At 40.5% G+C, this 27,745-nt stretch overlaps 1 protein-coding gene across 23 annotated transcripts in view; it reads left to right on the forward strand.

Annotated features, from left to right (window-relative positions):
- Positions 1-27,745, forward strand: part of KLHL3 (kelch like family member 3) — a 228,709-nt gene that overhangs the window by 183,186 nt on the left and 17,778 nt on the right. For all 23 annotated transcript variants that reach the window (XR_004951879.1, XM_016160622.2, XM_016160625.2 and 20 more), the window contains 4 exons: positions 8,774-8,890; positions 12,470-12,619; positions 26,072-26,189; positions 26,604-26,801. Coding sequence is in view for 22 of the 23 variants with exons in the window: in XM_016160622.2 (XP_016016108.1) it covers positions 8,774-8,890; positions 12,470-12,619; positions 26,072-26,189; positions 26,604-26,801 (583 nt within the window). In the remaining variant the exon portion in view is untranslated. The remainder of the gene's footprint in view (positions 1-8,773; positions 8,891-12,469; positions 12,620-26,071; positions 26,190-26,603; positions 26,802-27,745) is intronic.

A 27,745-nucleotide genomic window follows, 5' to 3' on the forward strand; every position in this document is an offset into this window, starting at 1 on the left:
TCTTTGCTTTCTTAGTTGATAAACATGTTTCGACTCCTCAAGAATTCCATGCCTTCTTATGAAACACTATTGAGGTTTTCAGAGTGATTACAAATGAGAAATGGTCCACATTTTAAATATAGGTCATGAAGAAATTTAGTTCTCTTAAAAAGTTAGATAAGTGTCAAGTATGTGTTATAATGAGAACTATAGCTTAGTTTCTGTCTGCATGATCACATTTTTAATGTGCTGTAATCTTCTAAAACAGTAATTAGGGACCAAATTCTGCTATCTTATCTTTTGGAAGGGATTGGTCCCTGTCTGCCAGGATCATTAATCTTGCATTCCCTCCTGTCTGAATTCCCAACCTCTCCAGCTGGCAGTGGGTGTAGGATACAGCTGGAGCTCCTTGGCCAGTAGGCTTGAGTGCTTGCTGTCCAGGTGCTATCTGGTGATGAAGCAGGTACATCCTAGGCCTCAGCCGAGCAGTTGGCAGCCCTGCCTTTCTCTGAGGTCATCATTAGCATTGCCAACTTCTCAGCCTGCAAACAACGATCTGGCTTGGGCCTCTGCCTCAGTGTTACATTTTACTATTCTCCTTTGAAGAGTATAATTCAGTAAGCACCTAAGAAGGGAATACCGCAACACCATTAACCAAAAATCTATCTTGACTGCCCACTGTTCTCCAGGTGCATTTCACACATTATTTAAAAAAAAGATTGACATTTGTATTGAAGTAAATTCAGAGACATGAATGAATAAAAAATGCACAACTCAACTTTTTACAAAGTGCAACACCAACATAACTAGCCCCCAGATCAAGAAACAGAATCCCAGAACTTTCCTCCAGTCACTATCTCCCAACCCGAGAAACATAACTATTTGGTCTTCTCATGGATCAGCTTTGCCAGTTTTTGAATTTTATATAAATGGAAAACTGCTGTGTTGACTTCTTTTGCCCAGCATACTGTTTTGCATGTCATTTCTAATTCTTACAACTTGCAAGGCAGAGGTGGTTGTCGCCATTTTGCAGAGGAAACTAAGTCTTAATAACAATAGCGAGCTCCATGATTTGAAGCTGATGGTGTCCCAAGCCCCAGCTCTTTATTAATGCATGCCCACCCCAATGGGGAGACAGGGGCAAGTGACAGTCATTACTATTCAAGAGGCTGGTGAGCAGACAGACCGAAAACATGTATCTATAATATGTGCCCCAGAGAAGTAGAATCAAAGTTCAAGGAAAGCACCCTGGAGTATTTTATTACAGATTGTTAGCTGGGAAAGGACTCGTAGAAAAGGGAGTATTTGAGCTAAAACTTGGGAGAATAAGAGTAAGATTTTGGAAAGCCATTCAGGTTGAAGGAATTGTAGGAATACAGACATGGTATCTACAATAACTTATTATACTTTGGAGAAAAGTAACTTGTGTGATGAGAATCCAGGGACTTTGGGGATGGGGTGGGAGAAGGGGCTGGGAGTGGAGTAGGAGTCTGTGGAGAGAGTTAGGAGTAAGGACCTTCTTATCCAGGTCAGTATTTGCCCAACTGTGTGCTGTAAAACTGCATTGTTGTAAGATGTTTATAGGTTTTTAGGTAAAAAAGAAAAAGGTTCTCAGGTCAGATACATTTCGGAGACAGTGAGAAAACAAAGGAATTTAGATTAAGAAACTATAGGACTTGTCAGAGCTTTTATATATTAGTGAGCTTTGTGAATCCTAAAGGGGACTTGGGATTATACATGATGTGTTCCCCAGGCTCATTTGGTCCCAGAACCATTTTACTACAGAATGTTTCCTACCCCTAGTATTTCGTGGAACACAATATGGAGAGTAGTTTTTAGGCTGCCTTTCTATGGTTGCCCTAAATATTCTATTTATTGCATCTGTTGATTTTCCTTTTGGCAGTTTATTTCATTGCTGGTCTATAATTTTTATTGTGAGGCCATCTTCAGAGGGTGTATGTCTATTGGAGTCTAGGTTGCCCAGGGCTGTGGAAGCACCCCTATAGTGCAGGAATACTGGTTCAGAAACAGATTTTGTATTACTATTTGTCTTGAGTCTCTCCTGTGCCAGTTGAAGAATGTTAGTTCAAATGCCACATCCGTATGTGGTGTGAGCCTGGGGTTTCGATTTTGTGATGTTGAAATTTCTCAAGCCACAGGAGATGGTGAGCTTCCTTACCCCTTCCATAGCAAACTGGTAGAGTTCTTCTAGTCCCAGTTTACAGCTGGGGCAAGATTATCCACAAGGAACCTGTGCCTGAGATGCTCTATCAGATGGGACACCAGTTCCAACCTATTAAAGCCCATATCTGAATTGTATGGACCTGTGAGCCATTTTGGCCTCAGCTTTCATTTAGCTCCCAGACTTGGATCCTTTTATTTAAAGCATTTGAGAATTTCCCTGTTGCTTTTGAGTTGGCTCAAATCTTTTATCTTTTTGAAATAAGTCATTTTCACATGTTTGGAGCTCTGGGGAAGATTCTTTCCAAGTCACCTCAGTTTGTCATGTTGCTTGGAAGACATCCTCCATCCCTGTGAAATGCTCTAGTCATTCATCGGATTAGGGCACTGAAATCATCTCTCGTCTTGCCGACATTTCTTTCAAACCATTGTGTTTCAGTCCTTTTCTTTACCCTTTTCAGAATCATAATATAAGTCTTTTTACTGACTATGGGCAGTAGTGGAGAGCTAAAGAACAATTTCCAGGCAAGACGATTGTACTGTTCTAGTTTTGTCATCATTTTTATTTATATGAAGTCAGATATTTGGCAGTATGCTGTAATAGGAAGAGAACCATGCACCCAGTCATTCCTGCTTTGGTTAACTTATCCATTCTCTCAATAAATATTTATTGAATGCTTTCTGTGTGGTAAACAGTGTGTTAGTCACAGGTGAAAGATTGGTGAACAGATAAACACAAGATCCCTGCCTTCATGGAACTTGTAATCACACAAAGGAGACAGATTTTATCTCGTATGTACACAAATAAATATGTAGCTACAAACTGAGAAATGTGTTGCGGAGGAAATGTGTAGGGTGCTGTGAAAGTGTAGAATGAAAGCCAGCGGTTCAAACTGCTGTCCTGTACCAGTTAGCTGGGTACGATTGAATTTCCACTTTCCCACTCTTTGCCTCACTTTTCCCTTTTGCGAGTGACTCTAGCTGCTTCACAGGGCCCTTGTGGGTCCGAAATGAAGCAACGGCAAGAAAGAGCTTTTACGTGCTCTATAAACTTTAAGATGAAGATATTATCTTTGTGGTGATACTGTCAGAAAGATAAGTGCAGCTAGGTAGGTTTTCTGGAATCTGGGGAGCCCTCAGACCAGGAAATACCTCAGCCAGTGATATGCTGGGAAATATTTAGCAACTGGCCTTCCAAAAAAGTTCTAAAAGCCCCAATTTGTTTGCTGATTCATTTGCTAATTCCATGGTGTAAATATTTCCACCAAGGTGGGTTTCAAACGACTAGTGTAATGTCACAAATGCTGGGTTGGAAAGACACACACATGATGAGCTCCAGCTCTAGCATGCACATCGTGACTCTCGGCTGTCACTGTTGTGTGACAGGGAGATGGGAGTATGGTCAACGTTAACGCTTGGTTATGCTTTGGCTTAAGAAACAACAGAAATCTGACAATCATTCTCGTGTCTAGAAGTGCTGTCTTCTTGATTTAAAATCATGGCAGTGGATTTGGCAAATGCTATTGGTTCAATCCTTGGGAAAGAAAAGGTTACCTGAGGGGGAAGTACTGGGAGGATGTGGAGGGTGTGGTTAGGATTATGGATTTAGGAATGTAGCTTCCCAACTCAGCAGTCCTCCACATTTTCCAGTCAGTCGTGCCTCTGAGATGCAGTATTACATAATGTTGGGATTTGGATTTTTAGAGTTAGAGATGCAGTCACATCCCAGATCCACTACTTCCTGGCAGTGTGACCTTGGACAAGTTGCTGACCTCTCTGAGGCTATTTCCTCATCTGTAAAATGTGAACAGTGATACCCCTGTAACTGAGTTTTTGGTGGATTAAATGAGATCATGCATATAAAATGCCTGGCACTGATAATAAAGTTAGTCCTTCTCAAGTCCTGAGTAACAAATTAGGTCTATTTGTAGGAACCTAGTTTTTTCCTTGATGTTATCAAAATTAGCTTCTTTTTCCCCATCCTGTGTTTTGCTGAAACTCACCCTCAACTGGACCTTTCTTTTTGTCAAGTCACTACCCTGCCTATTTTAATTTGAGTTCCCTTTCTCGAGTCTCAGAACACATTTTGAAACGGGTAAATGCCCCAGGGCGCTCCACTGCACTTGCAGGGTACAGGTATAGTCTGGCCTGGCTGCTTGTATAACTAGAGGGGTGGGGTAGGATGATGGGGTTCATCTGGTGTTCTCTGGCCAGGCTTGTGTTTGCATCAGAAGTATAGTGAGCAGAGGATGATGAAATTGAATTTTCTCTACTTCTTTCCACATAGCAACCTTGTAGCATTTAATAAATTGGTTTTGGAATATGAAGCAGTGAGGAAATGATGCTTTTTCTTTGTTTAAAAGTGAGACCCTAAGTGTGCCTTGTGGCAGCTAATTATTTCATTATGGGACCCATGTAAAGTATTTTCATCTGAGTATAACCCACTCTGTTCCATGATTGAAGCCACAGGGTCTCCTTAGATTTTATAGACTAGGGGTTGATAAACTTTTCCTACAAAGGGACAGATAGTAAATATTTTAGGTTTTGTGGGCCATAGAGTCTCAATTCAACCCCGATGTTGTAGTGTGAAAGCCACCACAGATGATACGTAAATGAATAAGTGTAGCTGTGTTCCAATAAAACGTTATTTACAAAAACAGGTGGCAGGCTAAATGTGTGGCCTGTGAGCTGTAGTCTACCCACTGCTGCTATAGACGGGCAGCTGAGAACAACTGGTAAGAGTATGGAGTTGGGCTCATGTTGACTTCATCTCTGCTGCTTTCTGGCTCTGGACTTGGGTGAGTCACTTAATAAGGGGCAAGATTATTTGCTTATTGGGCTCTCATGAGAGTCCAGGGAGACAGTATCTATGAAGAATGGGCTGCCTGGCTTTGCACGTGGTGAATACCAACTGCTGTTACTTATTGCCCCCCTTGCCTTGATTAGTCCCTTGATAGGTGGGAGGCTGTTGGGAATGTTTTTAGGCACATCGAAGGCTAATGCTAGTGGGATTTTATTTATTTGTTTATTTTTAAAGCATGAGGTCCAAGTGAACAAAAAATGTGGCCTTCTCTAGCTGCTGAGAAGGTCATCGTTGTTGCCCAGTGCTGTGGCTTTCACAGCTGAGTAGGTAAACAGTGCAACTAAGTGGAACCAGTTCAACAAGTCAAGCCAAAAATAAAGATAAGGTTAAATATCGACTTCATTGTACTCAGCTTGCTTTTCAGCTTTTGTAACAAAGACTAAGCTGGTTCATGGGGAAGGGCGTGATCAATAATTGCCACCTACTCAAGGACTTGAGGTTCATTCTTCAGGAAAGCTTTCTCCACCAGCCACCTGCTCTGTGCCTAGCATGGTGATAGGCAGCAGGAAGTGCTGAGACAGCGGGTACACTTCTTTTCCCCCAAGAGCGCACAGTCTAGTAAAGGGGAGTAGAAGGAATGGTAGATAACCACAGTGCAAGGCAGAATGGGACTGTGGCTGCCTGCCGCCTAACCCAGCAAAGCTGGGCTTCTCCAGGATCCTCTGCTCTGCCCTCCCCACTCAGATTCCAGCCTCCTCTTCCCCGGTCCTGCTCTCTGCCCCAGCCTGGGCAGGTTCCACTGCCTCCTTATGTTCTTAACTTATTTGACTATTCATTCATCAAAAGGTATCTGCATGTATATTATGTGTCAGCAAATAAAACAAGATCACTATTCTCATAGATCTTAAGGACTAGTTGAAGAAAAACACAATTATTCACAAAATAATGCTATGAGGGTGAGGGATATAGCTCTATGACAGTTATTAATTTTAAAAAATGAACACAATGAGGATTCCCGTGTGTGTGTGTGTGTGTGCGCGCGCGCGTGCGTGCGTGCTTGTACACATATAGGTTATTTTATATAGAACTGGGAGCAAACTATACATATATACTGGTCCTTTCCTTCTGTTCTATTCCATTCTATTCCTTATCTTCCCTTTCTGACTTATTCCTTTTCCAATTCAAGTATGCCCATCCTGACTTAAGTATGTATTTGGGAAATAGGGCCAAGCATTTTAGGGGCAAAGCATCATTAATTTATTAATATACACAAAAAAATATAATTAAGTTAAGAAAAATTGAAGTCTCGCCCCTTCCGGGAGATGTAGTTGTCATTTCGACTTTATACCACATTTTAAATATTGTTGTGGTATTTTTCCTTTTCTCTTAGAATTTCTGTTCTTCTCCCCTACACTTGTTGTTTTGAAAAGTTTTAAACCTGTAGAAGAATTTGAAAGAATGAACATTCATATACTCTTTACCTAGATTCACCAGTTGTTAACATTTTGTTTCATTTGCTTTCTCTCTCTGCATATTTAATCTTTTATTTTGCTGAATCATTTGACAGTAAATTGCAGAAATCATGATACTTCACTCCTACATATTTTGGTTTTCACTTCCTAAGAACAAGGAGGTTCTTTTTCTAGCCAGAAAACCATTACCATACCAAAGAGAGTTAACACTGATACAATAATATTTTCTAATATATAGTGGGTATTCAAATTTCCTATTAGTCTCAAAAAAGTCCTTTGTGACTGTTTCTTTTACATCCATGATCCAGTCAAGGATCATGCATTACATTTAGTTCTTCTGTCTCTAAATACCATTAATCTAGAACTGTTTCCTTGCCCCCCATCTTTTTTTTTTTGGTCTTTTTTTTATTTTGGTCTTTCATAATAATAATAGTTTTGAAGAATCCAGGCCAGCTGTCTTGTAGAATGTTCCAGATATGGAGTTGTCTGATTGTTTCCTTGCTGTAAGATTCAGGTTAAACATTTTAGGAAGAATATTACATAGAGGATACTTTGTCCTTCCCATTAAATCACTATCAAGAATATAATTTGTCCTACAGTGCTAGGTTTGATCTCTTGTTGAAGGTGGTATCTGTCAGATTTTCCCATTTGAGGATCTCCACCCTCCAATGTAATTAATAAGCAATCTGGGAGGTAATACCTTGAGAACCATGAATATCTTGTTCCTTAACAACTTTTTACCCAATGATTTTAGCATCCATGGATGATCTTTGCTGAATCAGATATTACCTTGACAGTTGCAAAATGATGTTTTTCAAATTCTGTTATTCCTTCTACTTTTATTAGCTGGCATTTTTCTGTGAAGAAGAGCCCTTCCCATATATATTTTTTAAGTATTGTGTGGACTCATGTATTCTTTTGTTTGTTGTTGTCATCCATTATTATCATTTTTTAAACTAAGAATATTTTAAATTGAGGTATGATTTACACACAGTGAAATGTATAGGTAATAAATGTACAGTTTGATTAGTTTTGACAAATGCATATGCCTATGTAACTGCCAGATATCATTACCATAAAATTTTCCTGTGGTCCCTTCCTAGTCATCACCCCCACCCACATCCCACCCAAGCAGCACTGTCCGATTTCTTCATTATTCTCTTTGATGTTTAAGTTGCCCCAAATGTTGGCAATGAAAGCCCCATCCAGTGTCCATTTGTTGTGTACCCCTTAACGTTTGAGCACTTATTTGCTTTCTGGCACATGGTGTTTTGTTTTATCCTTTTTAACACCTGAAAACTTCCCAAGGTATGGATACTAGGTTAATAATTTCTCCACTAGTGGACTTTAGGTTGTTTCCTTCTTTATCCTGTTACAAAAACGTGCAGTAGACATCTTGGAACACATAGTCTTGCACCACCTTTGTGTTTTTGTAGGCTAGAGCTCTTGAAGTGTTATTTTTAGGTCAAAGAATATGCACATTTAAATTTTTGAACTGATATTACCAAATTCTTCCCTCCCCTCCTAAAAAGCCATGTTAATTAAGTTTCCACAAACAGTGCTAGTTTCCCTGCAACCTTATCCACGCTGAATTTTATCTGTCCATGTGTATGTGGTGGTGCAGAGTTTGAATTTAGACTTATCTTTGAGTAAGGCAAACACCTAAACCATAGATCCTCCTTTTCGGTTCCAAGGACTTCTTTTTTTTTTTTTTTTTTCTCAGACCCGTAGAGAATTTTTATGAGTTTATTTGAGCCAAACTGACAATATATGCTGGGGAGTAAGATCTCTCAAATGCTCTCTCCAAGCCCAGTTTTGATTTGTATAGAAATGAGTCTGACCTCAAAGGAGAGATTACGTCTGTGGAGAAATTTTTTCCATTCATCATTACCACCAACTTTTGGCAAAGGATATTCTTAATTGTTTTTATTCTGCATTAACCGAACATGGGAGAGGTAAATGAGAAGAAGGGCGTGTGTGAGGGGGATGATGACATTGCCCCTGCAGCTTCTGGTCCTCTTGAGCATTCTTTATAAAATTTGGTTCAGAGTCATTGCTCTGTATTTCTACTCTTAAATAACTACTGGAACTGATTTTTATTTTGCAATGAACCTGAAGATTCTACATTTGGGATAGCAGGTTTATTATAACGTTTGTGTGTGATTACTCTCTCACAGCAGCTAGTAAACAAAGACTTTCTATTTTTGTTTTATTTTAAATATTGGACTTTAAATACATTCGTGGATGACTTTTAACTTTTTTTCCTTTTTTCAGGTTGAAGAAGTTGTTTGAAAGCTGTCATCTCTGGTAAAGTTATCTGTGTTGATTTTCTTTATAGGTATTTGAAGCTGTGATTTCCTGGATTAATTATGAGAAAGAAACCCGTTTAGAGCACATGGCAAAACTGATGGAACATGTCCGTCTCCCTCTTCTACCTAGGGATTACCTAGTACAGGTGAGTCCTGTGTGAAGAACCAAGGCGTTCCCTACTTACCCAGGCCTCTAGGAGTAGCATTGGGCAACCTTGGTTGTATGGAATGGTTGAGGCATTTTCTGGGTTGTAGGGGTTGTGGGCATCACCTCACTGGGTTAAGTGTGAGATGTGGTAGTGTAAGGCTTTGCATTGGTTTGAGAATAAGACACTTAGGTTTCAGTCCCTGCTCTACTGCTTGTTAGTTTGGAGTTTTTATTTAACCTCTTAAAGGCTCAGTTTATTCTTCCATAGAAGGGTTGTTGTGGGGACCAAAGGTGTTGTGAATCTGTAAGTCAGGTGTTCAGCATGGAGCAGGGCAGAGTAAATGTTTGATAATAGCTACTTTTATTGTTGAAGACAAAGCAAGAAGGGTCATGTCTAAAGTGTTGCCATGTTCCTTTTTTGCCTTAGTTTTAGGCAACTTGGAGTCCAGTTCAGGAGTGTATAAACTAATTTCTCACAGGTGCCTGGAATGTATATTTCATCTACTTCTGAAAACATGGTGCCACATGTTTTCTCATTCGATCCTTATAATAACCCTGTGAGTAGAGATTTTAAACCCATTTTTGCAAATTTGGGCCTTGAAGGTTATGGAGGTTGGAATTCATCTGGAGTCATCAGCTGGTAAGAGACAGGGTAGGGATTCAACTACAAGTCTGCAGGGCTCTAAAGCACATACCTTGAACTAAGCAGACTGCCATCTTTAATACTCTCTCTTCTGTTTATCCATTTTATTTTCTACAGTTCAGTGACATTACATACTCTTAGAAGCAGGCAGAGATTACAACTTAAATATATTAACAAAACAAAACACTGAGGCAGTAGACCAGCCCTTAGCTGTCCCTGAAAAGTCTCTGGAAGAAATGTAAAGAGTGAAGGAAAGATAAGAGGAGGCTCAGCAGCCCTTCAGCTTAGCTCTGTCACTTGCCAGCCATCTAACACTGAGCAAATTCTCAGTATTTCTAAACCGCAGTCTTCTCATCTGATAAAAATTGCACCTGCCTGTATAGGATTGTTTGGGGATAGAATGAGATAATCCATGTAAAGCCTGCAACCCAGTGTTCGGTGACTGTAGCTGATATTACTACTGTTGTCACAACCACTGCGACTATTAGTAATAGAGGAGAAAATGTCCTCACAAGCACTTGTAAAGTCTTCAGCTCGTGACATGCTGCCCACAGGCCAAGGGGTTAGAAAAAAGTTCTCTGAATCTCTGAACCTCACTCAGCTCTCTTCTCAGGTGCTGAGCCTTGCATTTTGCACTTTGAATGGTACCCACTGCCACCTGGTGGCAGCATATCCTTCCTCTAGATAAAGTTCCCTAAGCGGAGGGACTGAACCAGTCAGAGCTCCCCGTGTCAGAGTCTGACCTCCCACTGTCCAGGGAGATACTGATCAAAGGTAGAGGTGGCCGTCTGGCCTCTAGCGCAGTCTTGGTTCCACAGGGAGGGACCCTGTGTTCCAGGGAAAGTTGAAGGGTCTTAGAGACCCCTAGCCACAACCTCCATCAGATGTCTACAGCCAAAACTTAACAGAGACTTTAGGAAATAGTTCCTGGGTTATTATGACAAAGTAGGGTTTAGATCTGGAGAAGAAGGGGGTCAGAGGCAATGGACCTGAGAACTGTTGTGGGAGACCCTTTATTTTTTTTTTTTTTAAAAAGGGCTTTTTTAAGGCCCCCTTTTAAAAAAAGACTCTTTTCAGAACATCTCTGGAAGAGGATATTTTGTTAACACTTATTTGATCTCGAAACTTAAAATTGGTATAACCCACTGGGGATGGCTTATGTAGAGGAGGAGGAGGAGGAGAAAGGGAAAAAGCTCCAGACAAACTTTACCAACAATGTCAGACTTCTGGGGGAGGTGTTTCCTTGTTTCTTTTTTTTTTTTTTTTCCCCCAATAGTTAATATTTATTAGGCTTTTATTAAATGTTTAAAAATATTGTGTAACTTGCTGTTTTGTAAAAATAATTTCTTATTGTGATAAAATAGATGATATAAACTATCATTTTAAGCATTTTAAGTGGTATTTATTGCATTCACCCTGCTGTACAGCCATCACCATATCTATTTCTAAAACTTTTTATCACCCCAAATTGAAACTCTGTACCCATGAAGCATTAACTTTCTAGGGGAGCTTTTCATTCAAGCTTGAATGAGTTCTTTGGGAGAAGTAGCTGTTCATGCATCTCTCTTTCCTCCCAAGCTTTTGTAGAGATCCTCTCTCATCCTGTTAATTTTTTTTAACTCACCCTAAGTTTATCATTTGTTCTAACCTGGCTCAGTCCCTCAGTGGGAGAGTAAAAAAACCTTCCAAGAAACAGCGTCCTTGGGCGCATTCTTGAGAATTATGTCTGGGAGAGGTGGCAGAGGCCCTATCTCATCAATTCTTCTTTCCCTGCTAGCTTCAATGCTGCCCAGTAGGTGATGGTCTTGGCCACATTTTCATTCCCAGTTATAGGCTCAGGAGAGGCTCAGCTAGGCCTTGTGCTTGACCAGCTTGAGGGCTGAGATAGTTGAGGTGTGGAGGCCCTTCTCATTCTCTAACTGGACTTGAGCGCCCCAGTGTCAGGATCTTTGTCTTGTTCAACAGTTCCTTCCTGGTGTCCGACACTGGGCTGCCTAATCAGGAGACATTCAGTCAGTGTTAGCTGTTGAAAGGAATTGACCTTTCCCAGCAGATGCCAAACACTTCAGCAAAGAAAATGTAAAGCGGCCTCCAGAGACCATACCACTCCTTACAGATATGCCACATAGCAATCTGACTGGACCAAAGAGTGGAGATTTGAGAGAGCATCAGAATGTTTCATCCTTGGCCTTGTTCAGGAAACATTTAGGTTTATACTTGTTGAACTTCTGCTTAGGTCCACAGCTCTGGAATAAGAGGTGAAGAAGCCCTAGCCTCAGCTTAGATGGGGTCCAAGGTGAAGTTAGTAGGCAGACAGGACATTTTCGTGCAGGACATTTTTTTCTTATCTGATATCACTGCTCTGTTAGAGAGTGCCTCACTGGCTAGTTTTCTCCCTGAGGATTGCACTGAAGAATATGGATATGAGTTCTTCTTGACTGTCACTTTGTTTTATTTCATACCTCTTCCCTTATTTTTTCTCCCTTTCCGCCTCTCAGATATCTGACCAAAACATTATAGTGCATTCACACCAGGAGGAATGTGGGAAAAGGCTTTCAGGACAACTAATTGTCTTCATTTGCATAATCTCATGTAAGCCTCAAAACCAACAAATGAACACACAATCATTGAGGTTGTGGGCAACTTTAATATGCCCATTTTACAAATGAGAAAATTGAGGATCAGAGGAATTAAGTAATAGAGCTGGGGTTTGTATCCCTGTCTATTTGATGCCAGAGCTTAATCATTTACTCCACAGAGCTCTGAAAATGCAGGAGGTGAGCACCAAGTGGTAACCCTGTGGACTTTTCTTTTGAGGTCTAAGATGGTGCGGTGTGGGAATGAATGAGTGCGGGAGTGCAGGAATGACTCAGCCCAGGGTGGCAAATGTGGCTGAGCTCTACTCCTGGATCACCTGTGGGTTATTACCTCTAGACGGTTGAAGAAGAAGCTTTGATAAAGAATAACAATACCTGTAAGGACTTCCTCATCGAAGCTATGAAATACCATCTGCTTCCTCTGGATCAAAGGCTCTTGATTAAGAACCCAAGGACCAAGCCCAGGACTCCAGTGAGTCTGCCCAAGGTAAGCCCCAGCCCAGTCACTGCCAGGAGTCGGGACTGTCCTGGGAAAGTGGCCTTCCACTCCTGCCTTCAAGTCTTTCCTCACCCATGGCTGCCCTGCATCTTGGTTGCATTTCGACCTAAGAGATAGAGTCTGCTGGTTCCTCCTGAATCTGCTGGTACCTCTCTCTTCCGGGCTCTTCCTTTCTTAAGAGTTTCAAGGTAACCTCCAGTGTCACCAGGGAGGATTGAGAGTAATTGAGAGCTCTTCTCTCTCCCCTTCTTGTTTCACACCATAGTTAGGGCCGTATTGCTATTGAAAGCAGAAGAGTGGCTCTGTGGGTTTTGACTTAGTGATGGCCATAACAGTCCTCTTTCTAGGCCATTCTTTGAGTCAGAACAATCCTAGTTTGGTTCCTTCCCTCATCACAGAGCCATAAAGGACAATTAAGGCTGCTGGAGGAGAGAAAGGTCCTTAAGGATTCTGACAGGAAATGAAGAAGGGAATGGAAATAGGGGAAAATGAGACCTTGTGAGGGTGCAGCCAGGGGAAGGGAAGGATGAGAGTAGGAGGAGACTCCATGATCAAGAGTCTGGGCTGGTTACTGATTGCTTTGGTTCCCTGCAAGTCTCCTCTCCTCTCTGGTCCTCAGGTGCCTCATCTGCAGAATGAAAGATGCTGCACTAGATGATCTAAGTCCTTTCTGGTTTGGCGTTCACGTAGTCTTTCTAGGATTGTAACATACAGCTGTGTGTGGGAAGGTTCCAGCCAACCCAGGAGGAAAAGTGGGAGGAGAGGAGTGAGTCGTGCTGGCTCATCGACTGCACAGTAGGCAGCATCAGGGAATTATTTAGGCCCTTGCTTTGTCCTTTCTCATTCCGGCTGGCTGCCATGGATCCCTCACTTGCTGCTTCCAGGAAGGGTTTCAAAGGGCTAGAGAAGCATGTTGTCCAAGACCAGATGTTTGGATTCTCCGAGGTTTGCAGTTCCTTCACTTTGCTCTGTGACCCTGAGTCATGGAGAATATAGTGGTTGCAATGTGAATGAATGTTATAAATGTCCAAGATAATAACATAAGCACCTGATGTTTACATGTGCCAAGCAGTTAGCTGAAGGTATCACATGTCTATCTTATTTCATCCTCTCAGCAACCCTATAAGGTAGAGGCAGTTATCCTATTTCTACAACAAGGAAACAAGTTCAGAGAGATTAAGTGACTTGGCCAAGGTCAACACAGCTAATAAGGTGGAACCAATGTTTGACTTGAATCTTTCTCACCCTCCAAACCTGTTCTCTGAACCCAAGCCTTCCTGCACCTTGCTTTACTTTTGTAAACCTTAGACTATGTACTTACCTGTCTTCCTCCTGTTGTCTAGTGCTGGTTCGAAGGGGCAGCCACAGGGCAAGGGTCTTGGTCTTGGCCATTTGCCGTACTGCGTGTTGGCAGCCTTTTGTTTTATTTTGTTGAAATATCGTACTAAAACTTGATAATTTTAAAAAATGAAAATAACAGTTTTCTTAAGTTTAAAAAAATCTGTGCTCATCGTAGATTTTTAAAAGAACACTACAGTTTTAAAATAAAGTAAAAAATCACCTGAAATTCCTCTACCCAAGGGCTATCACTGCAGTCATTTTGGTAAATTTTCTTACCAGACCTATCTTTGTACATTTATTCACAAATAGATAAAAATGAACACTTTTAGATAAATGGAATCTTGCTGTACAGATTGAATTCGTTTTTTTCCTCCTACTTAACCATATGCTACAGATTGCTTTCAATGTTTCCAGTATAGTTAATTTAAATTGTAGTAGGTACATGGTATTTAATTATATTTATGTACCGTTATTTATTTAACTGTCCTCTGTTGGTAGATTTGCAATAATTTCCATTTTTTAATATTATAAACATTTCCATGTCAAACATCCTTTTAAAGATGGCATCTTATTTTAGTTTGCATTTATTTAAGTGTGCATGAGATTAATTTTGGTTTTATATAATTATTGGCATTTGTATTTCTTTTTTTGAATTCTCTGTTCATGTTCTTTGCCCATTTTCTGTTGGATTATACATTTTTTAATCAAGGGTTTATAAGAGCTCTTTTTACGTTAAAGAGGTTAGGCCTTTGTATTTAAAAATATATATATATTTTTAGTTTGCAATTTGCCTCAAAACTTATGACATTTTTTTGACTCCCCCAAAACAATTTTTTAAGTAGTCAAATTGATCTATTTTTTGCTTTATAGTTTAGGTTTTGCATCATGCTTAGAAATGGTTTCCCTGAGATTAAAAAAAAATACTTCCATGTTTTCTTTAAGTGCTTCTATGATTTATGTTTTATATTAGACTCTTTAATGCACTTAGAATTTATTTTGCTATAAAGAGTGAGGGTAGGAATCCAGCTTTATTAGTGTTGCAAGACTTGAGCCCCAAAGTTATTTTATTAAATAATTTCCCACTCTCCCATCGACTTGAATACCACCCACATTATGTTCTTAATTTCCACAAACTTTGTGTCTAGAAATTATTGATTCTAAGATGCACTGTTGTTTTATATGGAGGAGGATTTTTCCATCCCCGATTTTCCACTGGCCTCATTGAATGTCTTTGTGACTTTTCTTTTTGGAAACTAAAGTTCTCATCCTATGTGATATCATGTTAATGATGTCTTTTCCTGTGGAGTGTATTCTGTAGCTAAGGAAATGGTGCAGAGCTGGCCCGGTTTCTTTGTGTAGAGACAATACCTAGTGACCTCTCCTTTTCTAGACTCCACATCTACCTTTTGCCGCATATACCCACACACAGTTTTAAAAATCAAAGCCAAGTTTGTGTCTGAGCCTGGACTAATAAGCATACTGAGACCAGCCTCCACCTTCCCCTCCCCCTCCCTCTTCCAGATATTGACTCTATAGTTGAGAAAAATCTGCTCCTTGTTTCAGGAGGCCAAAGGTGTCCCCCTGTGGCCTCTACTCTTTAGGAACCATTTATTTTCAGAAGGAAAATCTTTTAGATTCCTGGGCACATTGCTTTCTGCAAGCAACTGGGACCATTACTTCCTTTGCATCTGTTGAAGGAATTAAAGAAAAAGGCATTGCTGCTCTTTGCCTTATTATTCCCCTGACTTTAATCCTTGAACAATTTAAAGTTAGGTTGTCAAACTCTATTCCTGTCACCACTGTTTGAACACTTAAATTAATGAGGGGGATCCCCACTGTCAGTTTGAGGAATGGGGTGCGCTGAAGGAAACTATAGCTTTGAGAATTAATTATCAGATTGTACATGATTTCATTAAGTCATCACTATAATTGGTCAATACTATTCATGTCTGTACTTAACAGAGTTTACTCAGAGAGGTTGTTACTTGTGCAGTTACGAAGCTAGTAAGTGCAGAGCTAGGATTTGAATCAAGGTCTCTTCCACTCTAGGGTCTGTGTGTGCTTTTTTTTGTACCAAACAGTCTCCTAGAGACAAGTTTTCAGGTTTTGGGGGCAGATGAAAAAGATTCTTTTCCTTCTTTTCTTTTTTTAATTTTAAAACCTACTTTAATTAAAACATAGCATCCCATTCATCTTGTTAATAGATGTATTTCTAGCATATTTACTTTTATTTTTTTAAATGGAGATTTTTATTTTTTGAGTAGTTTTAGGTTCATAGAAAAATTGAGAGGAAGGTACAGAGATTTCCTGAACACCTCTGTCCTGACACATGGATAGCTTCTCCTTATTATAAACATCCCATATTATTTTCTTTTAAATGCTGATTTATCAGGTATAATAATTTATACACAGTAAAATTCACTTTTTAGAGATTCAGTTTGATGAACTTTGACAAATGCATAGTCATGTAACCACCATCCTAATCAAAATATAGAATATTTTAATCCCTCCAAAAACTTGTCATGTGCTGCTTTGTAGTTAAGCCCCTTCTTTCATCTCCCAGCCCATGACAACTATTTCTGATTTCTGTCCTTGTACTTTCATCTTTTCTAGAATGTTATATAAATGAAATCATGGCATATGTAGTCTTTTGAACTTGCTACCTTTCTTTTAGCATAATGCTTTTGAGATTCTCCATGGTTTTGCATGTATCAGGAGTTCATTCCTTTTATTGCTAAGTAATTTTCCCTTGTATGGATGTACTGTAATATGTTTATCCATTTACCAGTTGATGAACATTTGGGTGTCCAGTATATAGCTATTACAAATAAAACTGCTTTGAATATTCACTAACAGATCTTTGTGTAAACATGTATTTTAATTTCTCTTGGGTAATACCTTGGAGTAGGATTGCTGGGTTGTATGGTAAGTATATGTTTAACTTTATAAAAAATTGCTAAACTGTTTTTCAAAATGGTTGTACCATTATGCATTTTCAATAGCATTTCCATCCAGTTACTCCATAAATTTTCTGCTACTATTTTTTTTTAAATTTTGGTTATTCTAGTATGTATGTTGTGGTATCTCACTGTAGTTTTAATTTGCATTTCTCTAATTATTAATGGTATTGAGCATCTTTTCATATGCTTCTTATTTGCCATCTGTATATCTTCTTTGGTAAAATCTCATTTTAAATCTTTTCTCCATTTTAAAACATGGGCTATTTTTATTGATTTTTAAGAACTTTTTATGTATTACAGATAGATACAAGTCTCTTATCAGATATATATTTTGCAAATATTTTCTTCCAACCTGTGTCCTATCTTTTTATTTTCTTATCAATATCTTTGGAAGAGCAGAAGATTTTAATTTTATCATTTTTTCTGTTATGACTTATGATTTATAATTTAAACCTATCTAAAAATCTTTGCCTAATCTGAGATCACAAAGATTTTCTCTTATGCTTTCTTCTCGAAATATGAAAGTTTTAGGTTTTACATGTAGGTCTATGATCTTTTTTGAGATTTAAAAAAATTTATGTGTGTGAAGTAAGGGGTCAGGGTTCGTTTATTGCGTTTGAATATCCAGTTTTTCCACAGCATTTATTGGAAAGATTCTCCTTTCTTCATTGAATTACTCTGGTACCTTTGTTGTAAATAATTGACTTGTATATGTTGGTCTATTTCTGTACTTTAATGCTGTCCTTTTAATTTATTTGTCTGTCTTTACACCAGTATCAGTTTGCTTTGATTGTTAGCTTCATTATATAATAGGTCTTGAAATCAGGTAGTGCGAGTCCTCCAATTTTGTTCTTCAAAGTTGTTTTGCTATTTTAAGTTATTGGCATGTCCACATAAGTTTTAGAATCAGCTTACCTATTTCTACAGGAAAGCCTGTGGGGCTTTTGGTAGGGATTGTGCTGAATTGTTATATCAATTAGGGGGAGTTGACCTACTAGCAATACTAAATCATCTGATCCATGAACACAGTATGTATCTCCATTTATTTAGGTCTTCTCTAATTTCTCTTAGCAATATTTTAGAGTTTTCAATGTATGGGTATTGCATGTCTTTTGTTAGATTTGTCCCTAAGTATTTCATTATTTTTGATGCTATTATAAATGCTTTCTTTTAAAATTCCAGTTTCTAGTAGTTTACTGCTAGCATGTAGAAACTTAATTGATGAGAAAGCTTATTTAATGGAGGAGAGGTCAGGTTGGTGATGGCTTCATTGGTTTCTGAAAAACACGGACAGATTACTGAGGGCCCCAGGCTGTCACTTCAGGGAGGTACTTAGGGTTCTCTTCTAGAGTGTTAGTGCCTCTACTGTCTGGTTCCATGATGGCAGGAATTATTCATTTTTGTCCTTGGCACAGAACCTGGAGTCTAATACAGGGTGGGTGATAGTAAAAGTTTTCATTAGTGAAAGAGATACATTTTTAAAGAAGAAATAACCTCATGGAGATTAAACACTGACCATTTCTGTTACCCCTAGTTGATTTCTAATGCTTTTTAGCATGTATACATGTGTTTTTGCATGGTTGTAGTGAGGACTTATGTCCTACTTCAGATCCTCTTTTGATCACTAATGTAGATTGACCCTAGAATATTTGGTTCAGCCCACAAGTCCAGTGCCGATTGAGTACAGTTGTTCCTGAGGGATAGATGGGTTATAAAATACTTATATTAAAACAACACTGACAATAAATTATAAAATATCATGCATGCATTAACTCATTAATAATTCACTCATCCAACACACTTCCATTGAGTTGATCAAGTGCCAGGTACTGAGTTAGGTGCTGGAGCCACAAAGACTTACATGAGTTGGTCCCTTGTGCAAGGTGCTCCAGAGTAGGCAGAGGGAAGACAGATGTAAAAGGACAGTTACAATGAACTGTGTAAGTGCTACAATGGAGATATGGGCAAGATACTCTAGGAGCGTGGAGAGGGGCAAGGGGTCAGGGGAGCTTTCTGCAGGAGCTGAGGCCTGAGCTGCCTCCTAGGTCAAATGCAAGTTGTTTTTGAGAGGGAACACCCCAAAACTGGCTTAGGTGACTGCAGGAGAGGACATCTCATGGTCCTTTAAGTAATTTGTACTTTGTGCTTTGTTGCTTTCCTGGGTCATCATCCTTATTACCAAAGGCATTGATGACGATACAAGCAGGATTGTTTAAACATAGCTTCCTTGTGTTTTAGGCAAAGCACTTTGTATACATTATTTTAGTTTATCTTCATAACAACTCTGGAAATTCTAATGTAGAAGAAAACTGAGATTCAGTGAGATCGAATGACTCACCTAGGATTTCACAGCTAAATGGCAACACAAGGGCTTGGATCCTGGTCTGACCAACTCAAAGCCTATACTTTTAAGCATTGCGCAATACTACCCCACAATGATGGTAATAGCAGATCGCAGTTGCCGAGCACTTAGCATGTGCCAAATACTGGGCTAAGTGATTTACATTTACTGCCTCATAGGATTTTCAGAATTGTAATTGTCTGCATCTTACAAATGAGGAAATTAGATCTTGGGTTATGTCACCTATTTATTATGTATTAGTTACAAATTTCTGCATTACGAATTACTCTAACCTTTGTGACTTAATGCAACAAATGTTTATTATCTCACAGTTTTTGTGGGCAGGAGCCCAGAGTAGCTTAGCTGGGTCGTCCTGGTGCAGGGCCTCTCATAAAGTTGTAGTCAAGCTGTTTGGGGCTGGAGTCACATCTAGGCTCGTTTAGGGAGGATCTGATTCTAAGCTCATTCTCCCAATTGCTTGTAGGACTTGGTTCCTCACCCTATGGCCTCTCCATAAGCCACTTGAGTGTCTTCATGACATGACAGCTGGCTTTCCCCAGAGAAGTCATTCTACAGCGAGAGAACAAGAGAGCATGCCTAAGACATAGCTGTAGACTTTTTGTAACCTACTTTCAAAGTGATGTTCTATCACTTATGCAGTATTTTATTTGCTAGGTACAAGTCAGTAGTCTAGCCCACACTCAAAGGGATAGGAATTAAGTTACATGTCTTGAGTGAAGGAATATCAAAGAATGTGTGACGTATCTTTAAATCATAGCTAGTAAATAGCCAGGCTGAGATTTAAGCCAAGGATGGCTGACTCCAGACCCTGTGCTTTTAACTGTTGTATTATACTGCTTCCAAATTTCACAAAAGCATTTTACCTCAGTATTATGTGGGAGGAACCCAATTCCTGCCCTCTGGGGACTTGTACTTTTAAGAGGTCCTTTTGAGAAAGTAAGATAGAAATATTTAAGTAGCCTAATAAGTGGATGAAGAGGAGAAGTTGGGAGATAATTGGCTTAGTTAGAGGAGGAGCCACAGGAATTCCATGGGCCAGCTCGTTTGGGCTTTCATAAATTCAGCCCAGGTAGGCTTTCTGACAGAGCCAACTTTAAGAAACAAAGTGGTGGGGAGAGGTTTGCCCTGTTCTCAGCAATTGTCAGCAGTGAATGTATTTGCCAACCAGTCCCCCTGCCTGAAAGAAATAGGACTTTGCCTTGAGATAGCTGGGTGTTTTTTTCTGAGCTGTTTATGCATGGATCATACTGACACATTCAAGCCGGAACAGCTAATAGCATCATCCCACACATTCAACGCCCAGCACTTTCCCAGAGGCTGCGTTGCCATGGACAACCAGAGGCTGTCTCCCAGCTGTTGGAAACACTCCTAGGTTACCCTGTTCCACAGATGGCAGTAGAGGAATGAGGTTCCAGAAAGATGCAAATGAACCCTTTGGAGATGCAGTGAGCTTGGCACTTTTCAGTCATTTCAGTTTAGTTGACATCTCTATTCAACTCTGTAAAAATGCAGCCAGAAAGCCATTTGGGCTAAAAGTAGGTGACCTCTTCCTGAGTTGGGCTGTCCTGCTTTTAGAAGACAGTGTTGGAAACAAGGCTGTTGGCATGGTGGATAGGATGACTTCTCACCTGGGCCAGGCTCCTGCTCTTCTTCTATCTTGGCCCTTGAAATGGATCCAGGCCATACCTGGAAAACACTCAGAGGTCCTGAAAAAGCCCCATCATCACTCCTGGAATTGGTGGTACTCACTCTCTCTTTCACAGATCATAAAGTGTCCTTTTCTTTCATTGGGAGTATGTTTTTTAGCAACTGCTTTAATAATAATGGGAATGTGATGTTGGTTTTGTTCTAATAATAGAAGCTAACATTTAGTATTTACTGTTTACCAAGCACTACACTAAGTGCTTTAAATCATTTAAGCTTCCTGACACTCATGGAAGAAATATCCTATTATCTTGCTATTACAGGTAATGAAAGTAACGCTTTGCAAGGGTAAGTGCCTTGCCCTCGGTCACACAGCTAGTTAGTGACTGGGCTGATATTTAGAGTAAGGCGTGCCTGACTCTAAAGCCCATTTTCCCACTCCTCTCTTCCCTGGGTCTTGCTTTCGCATTGCTGAGTCTCTAATCCCCACTGTTTCTGCACCTCGGCTGTCAGCTCTTGCCTGGAGCACCCGTTGCTCAGAAACCTGCTGGAACAAGTCTTCTGCATCGACTGGATATGCTCCTTCGGATGAATTTTTGGTGTTAGCCCTGCGGCCCCACGCACCAGGGTAAGAGAGAGTCTCACTTCCTGCCCTGGCCCGAGGGACCGACTGGCTGGGCCTGCCTTCTGCCCAGCTCACCGGTCATGGAAGAGAGTTTGGACACACGCTCTACTCTTTCCTGATGAAAAAAGTGCAGAGCCCAGGTTGTTCCTCTCACCTTAATGGAGAGTCTAGTGACATATGGGTTAGGGTTAGGGACTGGATCCGCAATGGTCTGGAAAGCTCTGCTCTGTTCACCTACTGCTTCTTTCTCTGGCTATTCTCTGGTACCTAATGGCTCTCAGACACAGAGTGGTGTCATATCACGAGGAGGGACCAATGTGTTTTAACTTCCACAGTCATACTGGTAGAGTCAGAGTCATCTATGTGAAAGAGATGGCTGTACATATTTATTTAAAACTGTCATGTTATGCTGGAAGTGAAATTTCCTTCCTAAGGAATCAAATAGTCTTTTCCATGGTCTCACTAATCTCATTGTAGTAAATGAATGTGTTTTTCTTGAGAGTTGTCCAATAACCATCCCTTACTCTCCCACCCCCCGCCACCACAGTTGAGTCTGGCTCTGTCAACTAGAACACTCCATGCACCAGAACTTCTGCAGCCTTCAATTGAGACTTGGGGGCAGGACCCTGAGGTGCCCTGCACGACTCACAAGTACACTGCAGATCTTGAGAGTGATTAAATCATGTTCAGTCTAGCACAATTGTTAGCCTGGAGCTAGCTCTTTGGTTTATCCTGATTCCCATATGACCACTAGTAGTAATGTATGATTACTTGAAGGATAAATTTTAAAAATAGTGATCGTTAAATAAGCAGATTTGTTTTAGTAATTGCTATTAAAGACATTATAAATCTTTAGGAAATTGAGATTTAAGGGTATTGGGGAAAAAAGAAATATGCCTATTGAGCTCCTTAGGCCTGAATGTGTCTGGAAATATAAAATGAGGGCTCGTAAGAGAGAACAATTCAGATCTCTTCTTGCCCTGACATTCTGTGGCCTTCTTTAGTAGGTAGAGGTTTATAATTTAAGAGCTGTAATACAAGTAGACTTTGGGGAATATTCATTTTTATCTAATTGGTTGCCAAGATAGGGTATCTATGGACACAATCATCTGTTAGTATTCAAGATAGGGAATTTATTCTTTTAACTCTGCACAATTCCATGTCTGCACAATTACATAATGATGAGTGTAGTTTTTCTTGTGTGATGGCTTCTTCCAAGGACTGCCATAGAAACTGGATTTCTTATGCCTAGGAGAGAATCAGAAAGTACGTCTGCATCTCCCTCTGCCTTGAGCTACCTCTACATTTTCAGAAACTGATGGTCTTATCCCACAAAACCTCATAACTACTCTTCCAAGATCGTTGTACAGGTTTTGAATATGAAAAGTCTTTCCTCAACAGTGGTTTTATGAGCTCAAAGCAAGTTTATTTTGAAAACATTGTTCTGTATTTTGTCTTTCTACTCATGTTTTACTTGAACATTAAAATATTTGCATTTCTGTAATTCTGTTTCTCTGTTACTATGGAAACTCTCAGAGATAAGTGCTGGATTTTCTTCAATGTGAATGGACCCCCTGGTACCCCATGAGGGGATGGTGAGCTTCCCTGAAAGCTTTGCCTTTTTCTATTTATAGAAGAAGCCTGATAGCTTGTATAAAGAATAAGAAGCCTTTCTTCTGGTAATTGAGCCAAAAGATGGAAAAACTCTCTCTCTTTTTATTTGTTTGTTTTTCTCAGCATCTCCAGATCTGTAATCTGGTGTCTAACATATCTTCACCCAAGAAAGTGACATTCTGGCCTGTACTTTTTTTTATATTTAACTGTATATTTTTTTAAAAAAATTAATCTCTTTGTATGTACTGTTTATTATTTCATTCTTTATTCCAAATTCATATTTGAGTCCTCACTTTTACCTAGCACCATAAAACTCTAGGGTCATCAAATACATTTTCTTCCCTGGTAGGGCTCACTGTCTAGGAGGAGAGACGAAGGAGACAAAGTCACCAGAGATAAAGTGTAATGTGGAGCAGTTTTAATGAGAGAACACAGGGCATGTGCAGTCTCAGAGAAGGGATATTTAACTCAGATTTGGAGGGCAGAGAGGTCCTCTTGGAGGAAGTGGCATGTAAACTGAGACCCGAAGATAAGCAGGTATTAAAGCAGGGGGTTCAGAAAGGGGGAAGAATGGTTCAGGGAGAGGGAAGAGCATGTGTAAGGGTGTTGGGTACCTGAGGTCACTGCAGAAAGAAAACAAAACTGGTTTTATTCTCGTCCAGCCCCAAATATTAGGTTTCAAAAGAAAATTCTTGCTAAACTTCATTTTAGTTTTACCAACTCAGAACCAGAATGACAATGCAAGTTCTAGGTATGTTTACAAATGCAGGGCAAGCCATTCGGCCCTGGAGGGGTAGTTGGGCATTGTCTAAAGTTTACTGAGAGGCTGTATTCATTTACCCACTGCTTAAACTCTTCATGGATGCCTGTCTAAGCAGAGAATTACAGATGGGAAGTAATGCAGAATTCAGCTTCTCTCCGAAAACGGCTTTTCTTGACATAAAGCAGTGGACCCTCTGAGCTGAGGCATTAAGGAAAGGCAAATGGAAATTGTTTATTTCCAGAAGCAGCAGCAGCCTTAAGCCTGGACTGTGTGTCCTGGGTTTCTTTGGGATGTTCCAGAAGTTGGAACTGAATTCTAAGTTGTTGAACATTGGCCACCCATTTGGCTTCAGACAGTTGTGACTAACTCTGATGACCAGGAGGTGAGTCTGAATCTGGAATCTTGGGGCATACATGATTGATTTTGAGCAATGTTTGTCAGCCCTGGGTCTGCCTCCTCCTTTTGTAGAGAATGTTCACCTGAGGGAAGTACTTCTGTGAACTCACAGATTGTGATGATCACTCCTCTCCCCAAAACTACATTGTGGGGAAGTAAAGAGCACTATGGTAGCTCATGACAGCAAAAATGTTAATGGCACAACATCAGGAAATCCCTGTGGTCTGTGGGTTAAAACAGTGGTTATCAAAGTAGGAATCCTGGAACAGCATCAGTATCAACTGGGAATTTGTTAGGAATGCATATTCTCAATCCTGCTTCAGACCTGGATTAGAAAGTCTGGGGGTGGGGCCCTGCAATATCTGTTTTAACAGGTCTTCAAGGTGACTCTAATGCACACTGACGTTTGAAAACCACTGGTATAAATAAGACAGGCTACTGGTGATGAGAAAATCTTGTGACTTATATTGATTAAGCTGCCTGTGACTAACACCCCTTTCTCTCCGCTTAAGAAAGCATCTTGGAATGCCAGCAAGTGAGAATGATATCATTATGGAACAGTCATGACTTGGCACAAGTTTATTAAAATGTGTAAACTTTTGTTAACTTTGGTACCTTAATTTTTATTTATTAATAACGTGTGACAAAAGTCACAACAGCAGGGATACCACGATTAAGTACCACAGTTCTATGACCATAGCCAGAAGAGTGGCATTTAGACTATACACTAAGAAATATGTTTAAATTGCTGCTCAGGAGACATACATGTGTATATAACCAGAACAAATATTTCATAGTATGTTTTATGTGCTGTTCTATTAAGAGTATGCTGGTTGCGATCTATTAAAGTGATCTCATGACCCACTAATGAAATATGACCTGCAGTTTGAAAAACATGGATGTAGTGAGCTGGCTTTGCATGGACTCTGTCTCTAGGGCAGGAGAGTAGTGGGGCTGCCTCATCTCTCTGTCAGGTAGACTTGGCTTTCAGTCTCTGTTCTGCCACTCTTAGCTGTGTGACCTTGGGCAATTTACCTGTGTCCTCTGAGCTTTACTTTCCTCATCTGTCAATGGAGTTGATCATAGCTACTCGCAGAGCTGTGACAAGCAAATGACAACATATTTCACACAGTGACTGGCAGTGGTAGCTACCACCTTACTTGAGGAAATAGCACTGATAGCACTGTTTTTCAGAACATCATTGGTTGAATAAATTTTTGTGGTAGCCATCACAAAGCAGTGTTTCACAGTTTTTTTTTTTTTTGATACTGCAGTGGATAAGTACCCCCCTGTAGTCTGTGCATTCAGAAATATTTTTATCTCAGAATGCATCCAAATTCTGCAGTCTTTTCTAAAATATATTCAAATTTTGATGTATATTTTAGAATATTTTGTTTCAATATGAAATTTAGTGCCCCTGCCCCAAATCTTGAGGGCACTGAAATTGCAGAAGATGCCCCTAGTTGTCTGCATGTACCTTAAACACAGCCCTGGACAGGGGTATTCGAGAAGTGGAGATGGTCGTGTTTTTGTGGGGAGATGCTCATTAGACTTTTCTTGAATACCCATGCCTGTTGATGATTAGGGGCGGCACCTTCATGTATGTGGCCCTGTAAACTGGCATCTCAGGTCACCCATGGACCCTGGGTCGTTAGCATGTGGAAGTACCAGGGATTGGTCACCCATGAATTGGGTGTTGGGGAGACCCAGCTAATGTCCACTTGTCTTTCTGGAGGTCATGATCGTGGTTGGTGGCCAGGCACCTAAGGCGATCCGCAGCGTGGAGTGCTATGATTTTGAGGAGGACCGATGGGACCAGATTGCCGAGCTTCCCTCCAGGAGATGCAGAGCCGGTGAGCAGTGCCATCTCTCATTTTGCAGGCCGCCTTTCTCTGGCGGCTTGTCTGTGCCTGGTGCCAGAAGTCGTGCCCTGCTTCGTGTTTCCCTAAACATCTGCGCGTTACAGACTCTATTCCCTTCCCTTTCCCACCTGCCCACTTTCTAGCTGTACCTTCTGGGGTCAGTTCTTTTGTGCATAGGGACTTCAAACTTAAGTCCAAGCATTTGCTCAAATCAAACAAAATTAGAAAAGCAAATATGAAAAAAATATCCAATGAGTCCCATAATGACTTCCAAATATATAAAGATAGAGATCACCTTTAATGGTGAATTATTCACATGGCTGCCTTGCTCCCCCACTGTCACTTCTCAGCATGAGTGATCAGCTGCCAGAGATGACCTCAGTGCCTTGATTTCCTGTGCCTCAGGTGTGGTGTTTATGGCTGGCCATGTGTATGCCGTGGGCGGGTTTAATGGCTCACTGCGTGTGCGGACAGTGGACGTGTATGATGGTGTAAAGGACCAGTGGACGTCCATCGCGAGCATGCAGGAACGCCGGAGCACTCTGGGCGCAGCCGTGCTCAATGACCTGCTCTACGCCGTGGGGGGCTTTGATGGCAGTACTGGTAGGTCCCGGATGTGGTCCCCATCTGTCCCAGCCTGGGACATACCCTTCATGCAATCCTGGTTTGCTCAGCCAGTTCTTTAGCTGACCTTCTGTCCATGCATGGCTACTTACCCCCAAACAAACCCATCCTTTCTTGTCTACTGGCTTGGGTGCCAGAACCAGGCCTTCCTACACAAAGAATATATAACTGCCCACATGCTGTCATTTTTAGGGTTCAGAAGAAGCCCCCTTTCTCCTTTCCAGTGGCTGAGACCCCATTTACTCAGAAGATGAGACTTAGAAAGAGAGCCTGCTTAGCTGGAGGGTATCCCGGGACTATAGTCTGAATCCTCTATTGGACAGATGAGGGAGCTGAGGTTCAGCCATAGGAAGATACCTGGCTCAGGCCATGAAGTCTTTGTCCATTGTCCCTTTTACTGACCCACAGAAGCTTTGCAAGGCTGTGCCACTGCAGGAGCACCCCCTTGCTCCTGGTTTTTATCTAGCGTCAAGGTTAGAATCAGAAACTATTAGTGGACTTGGAGAGATTATCTCATCTCTTCTCCTGTCTCCTGGTGGTGTCTCTGTAGACAGTAACCATGTTAAACTCAAATGATATCCTTTAGCTCCCAGGGATGTGAACAACAGTATCTTTTACTTCTCTGAATTTTCATTTGTGTCTTCAGGAATTTTTGACTTTTCCTGGCCCCTTCTCTTTGCCTCACTCATATAATTGTAGGGTCTTTAGCCCCTAGTAAAGACTGCCTCTAGTAATGGGACCTGGGAATAAGGGGAACAGAAGGGTAGTGGGACATTGTTTCTTTTTAGAAATTCTTTAGGATTTGCTTTCAGTTGTCCTTAGAAAAAGAGACAAAACTGTGGCTTAAACAGAAGAGAGCTTTTGTTTTATTCATGAAACAAGAAGTCCAGAGGTTGGCAATTGCTGACTCGGTCCAGTTGCTC

This window comes from Rousettus aegyptiacus, unplaced genomic scaffold (assembly GCF_014176215.1).
Source record: "Rousettus aegyptiacus isolate mRouAeg1 unplaced genomic scaffold, mRouAeg1.p scaffold_m13_p_7, whole genome shotgun sequence".
Taxonomy (NCBI): domain Eukaryota; kingdom Metazoa; phylum Chordata; class Mammalia; order Chiroptera; family Pteropodidae; genus Rousettus; species Rousettus aegyptiacus.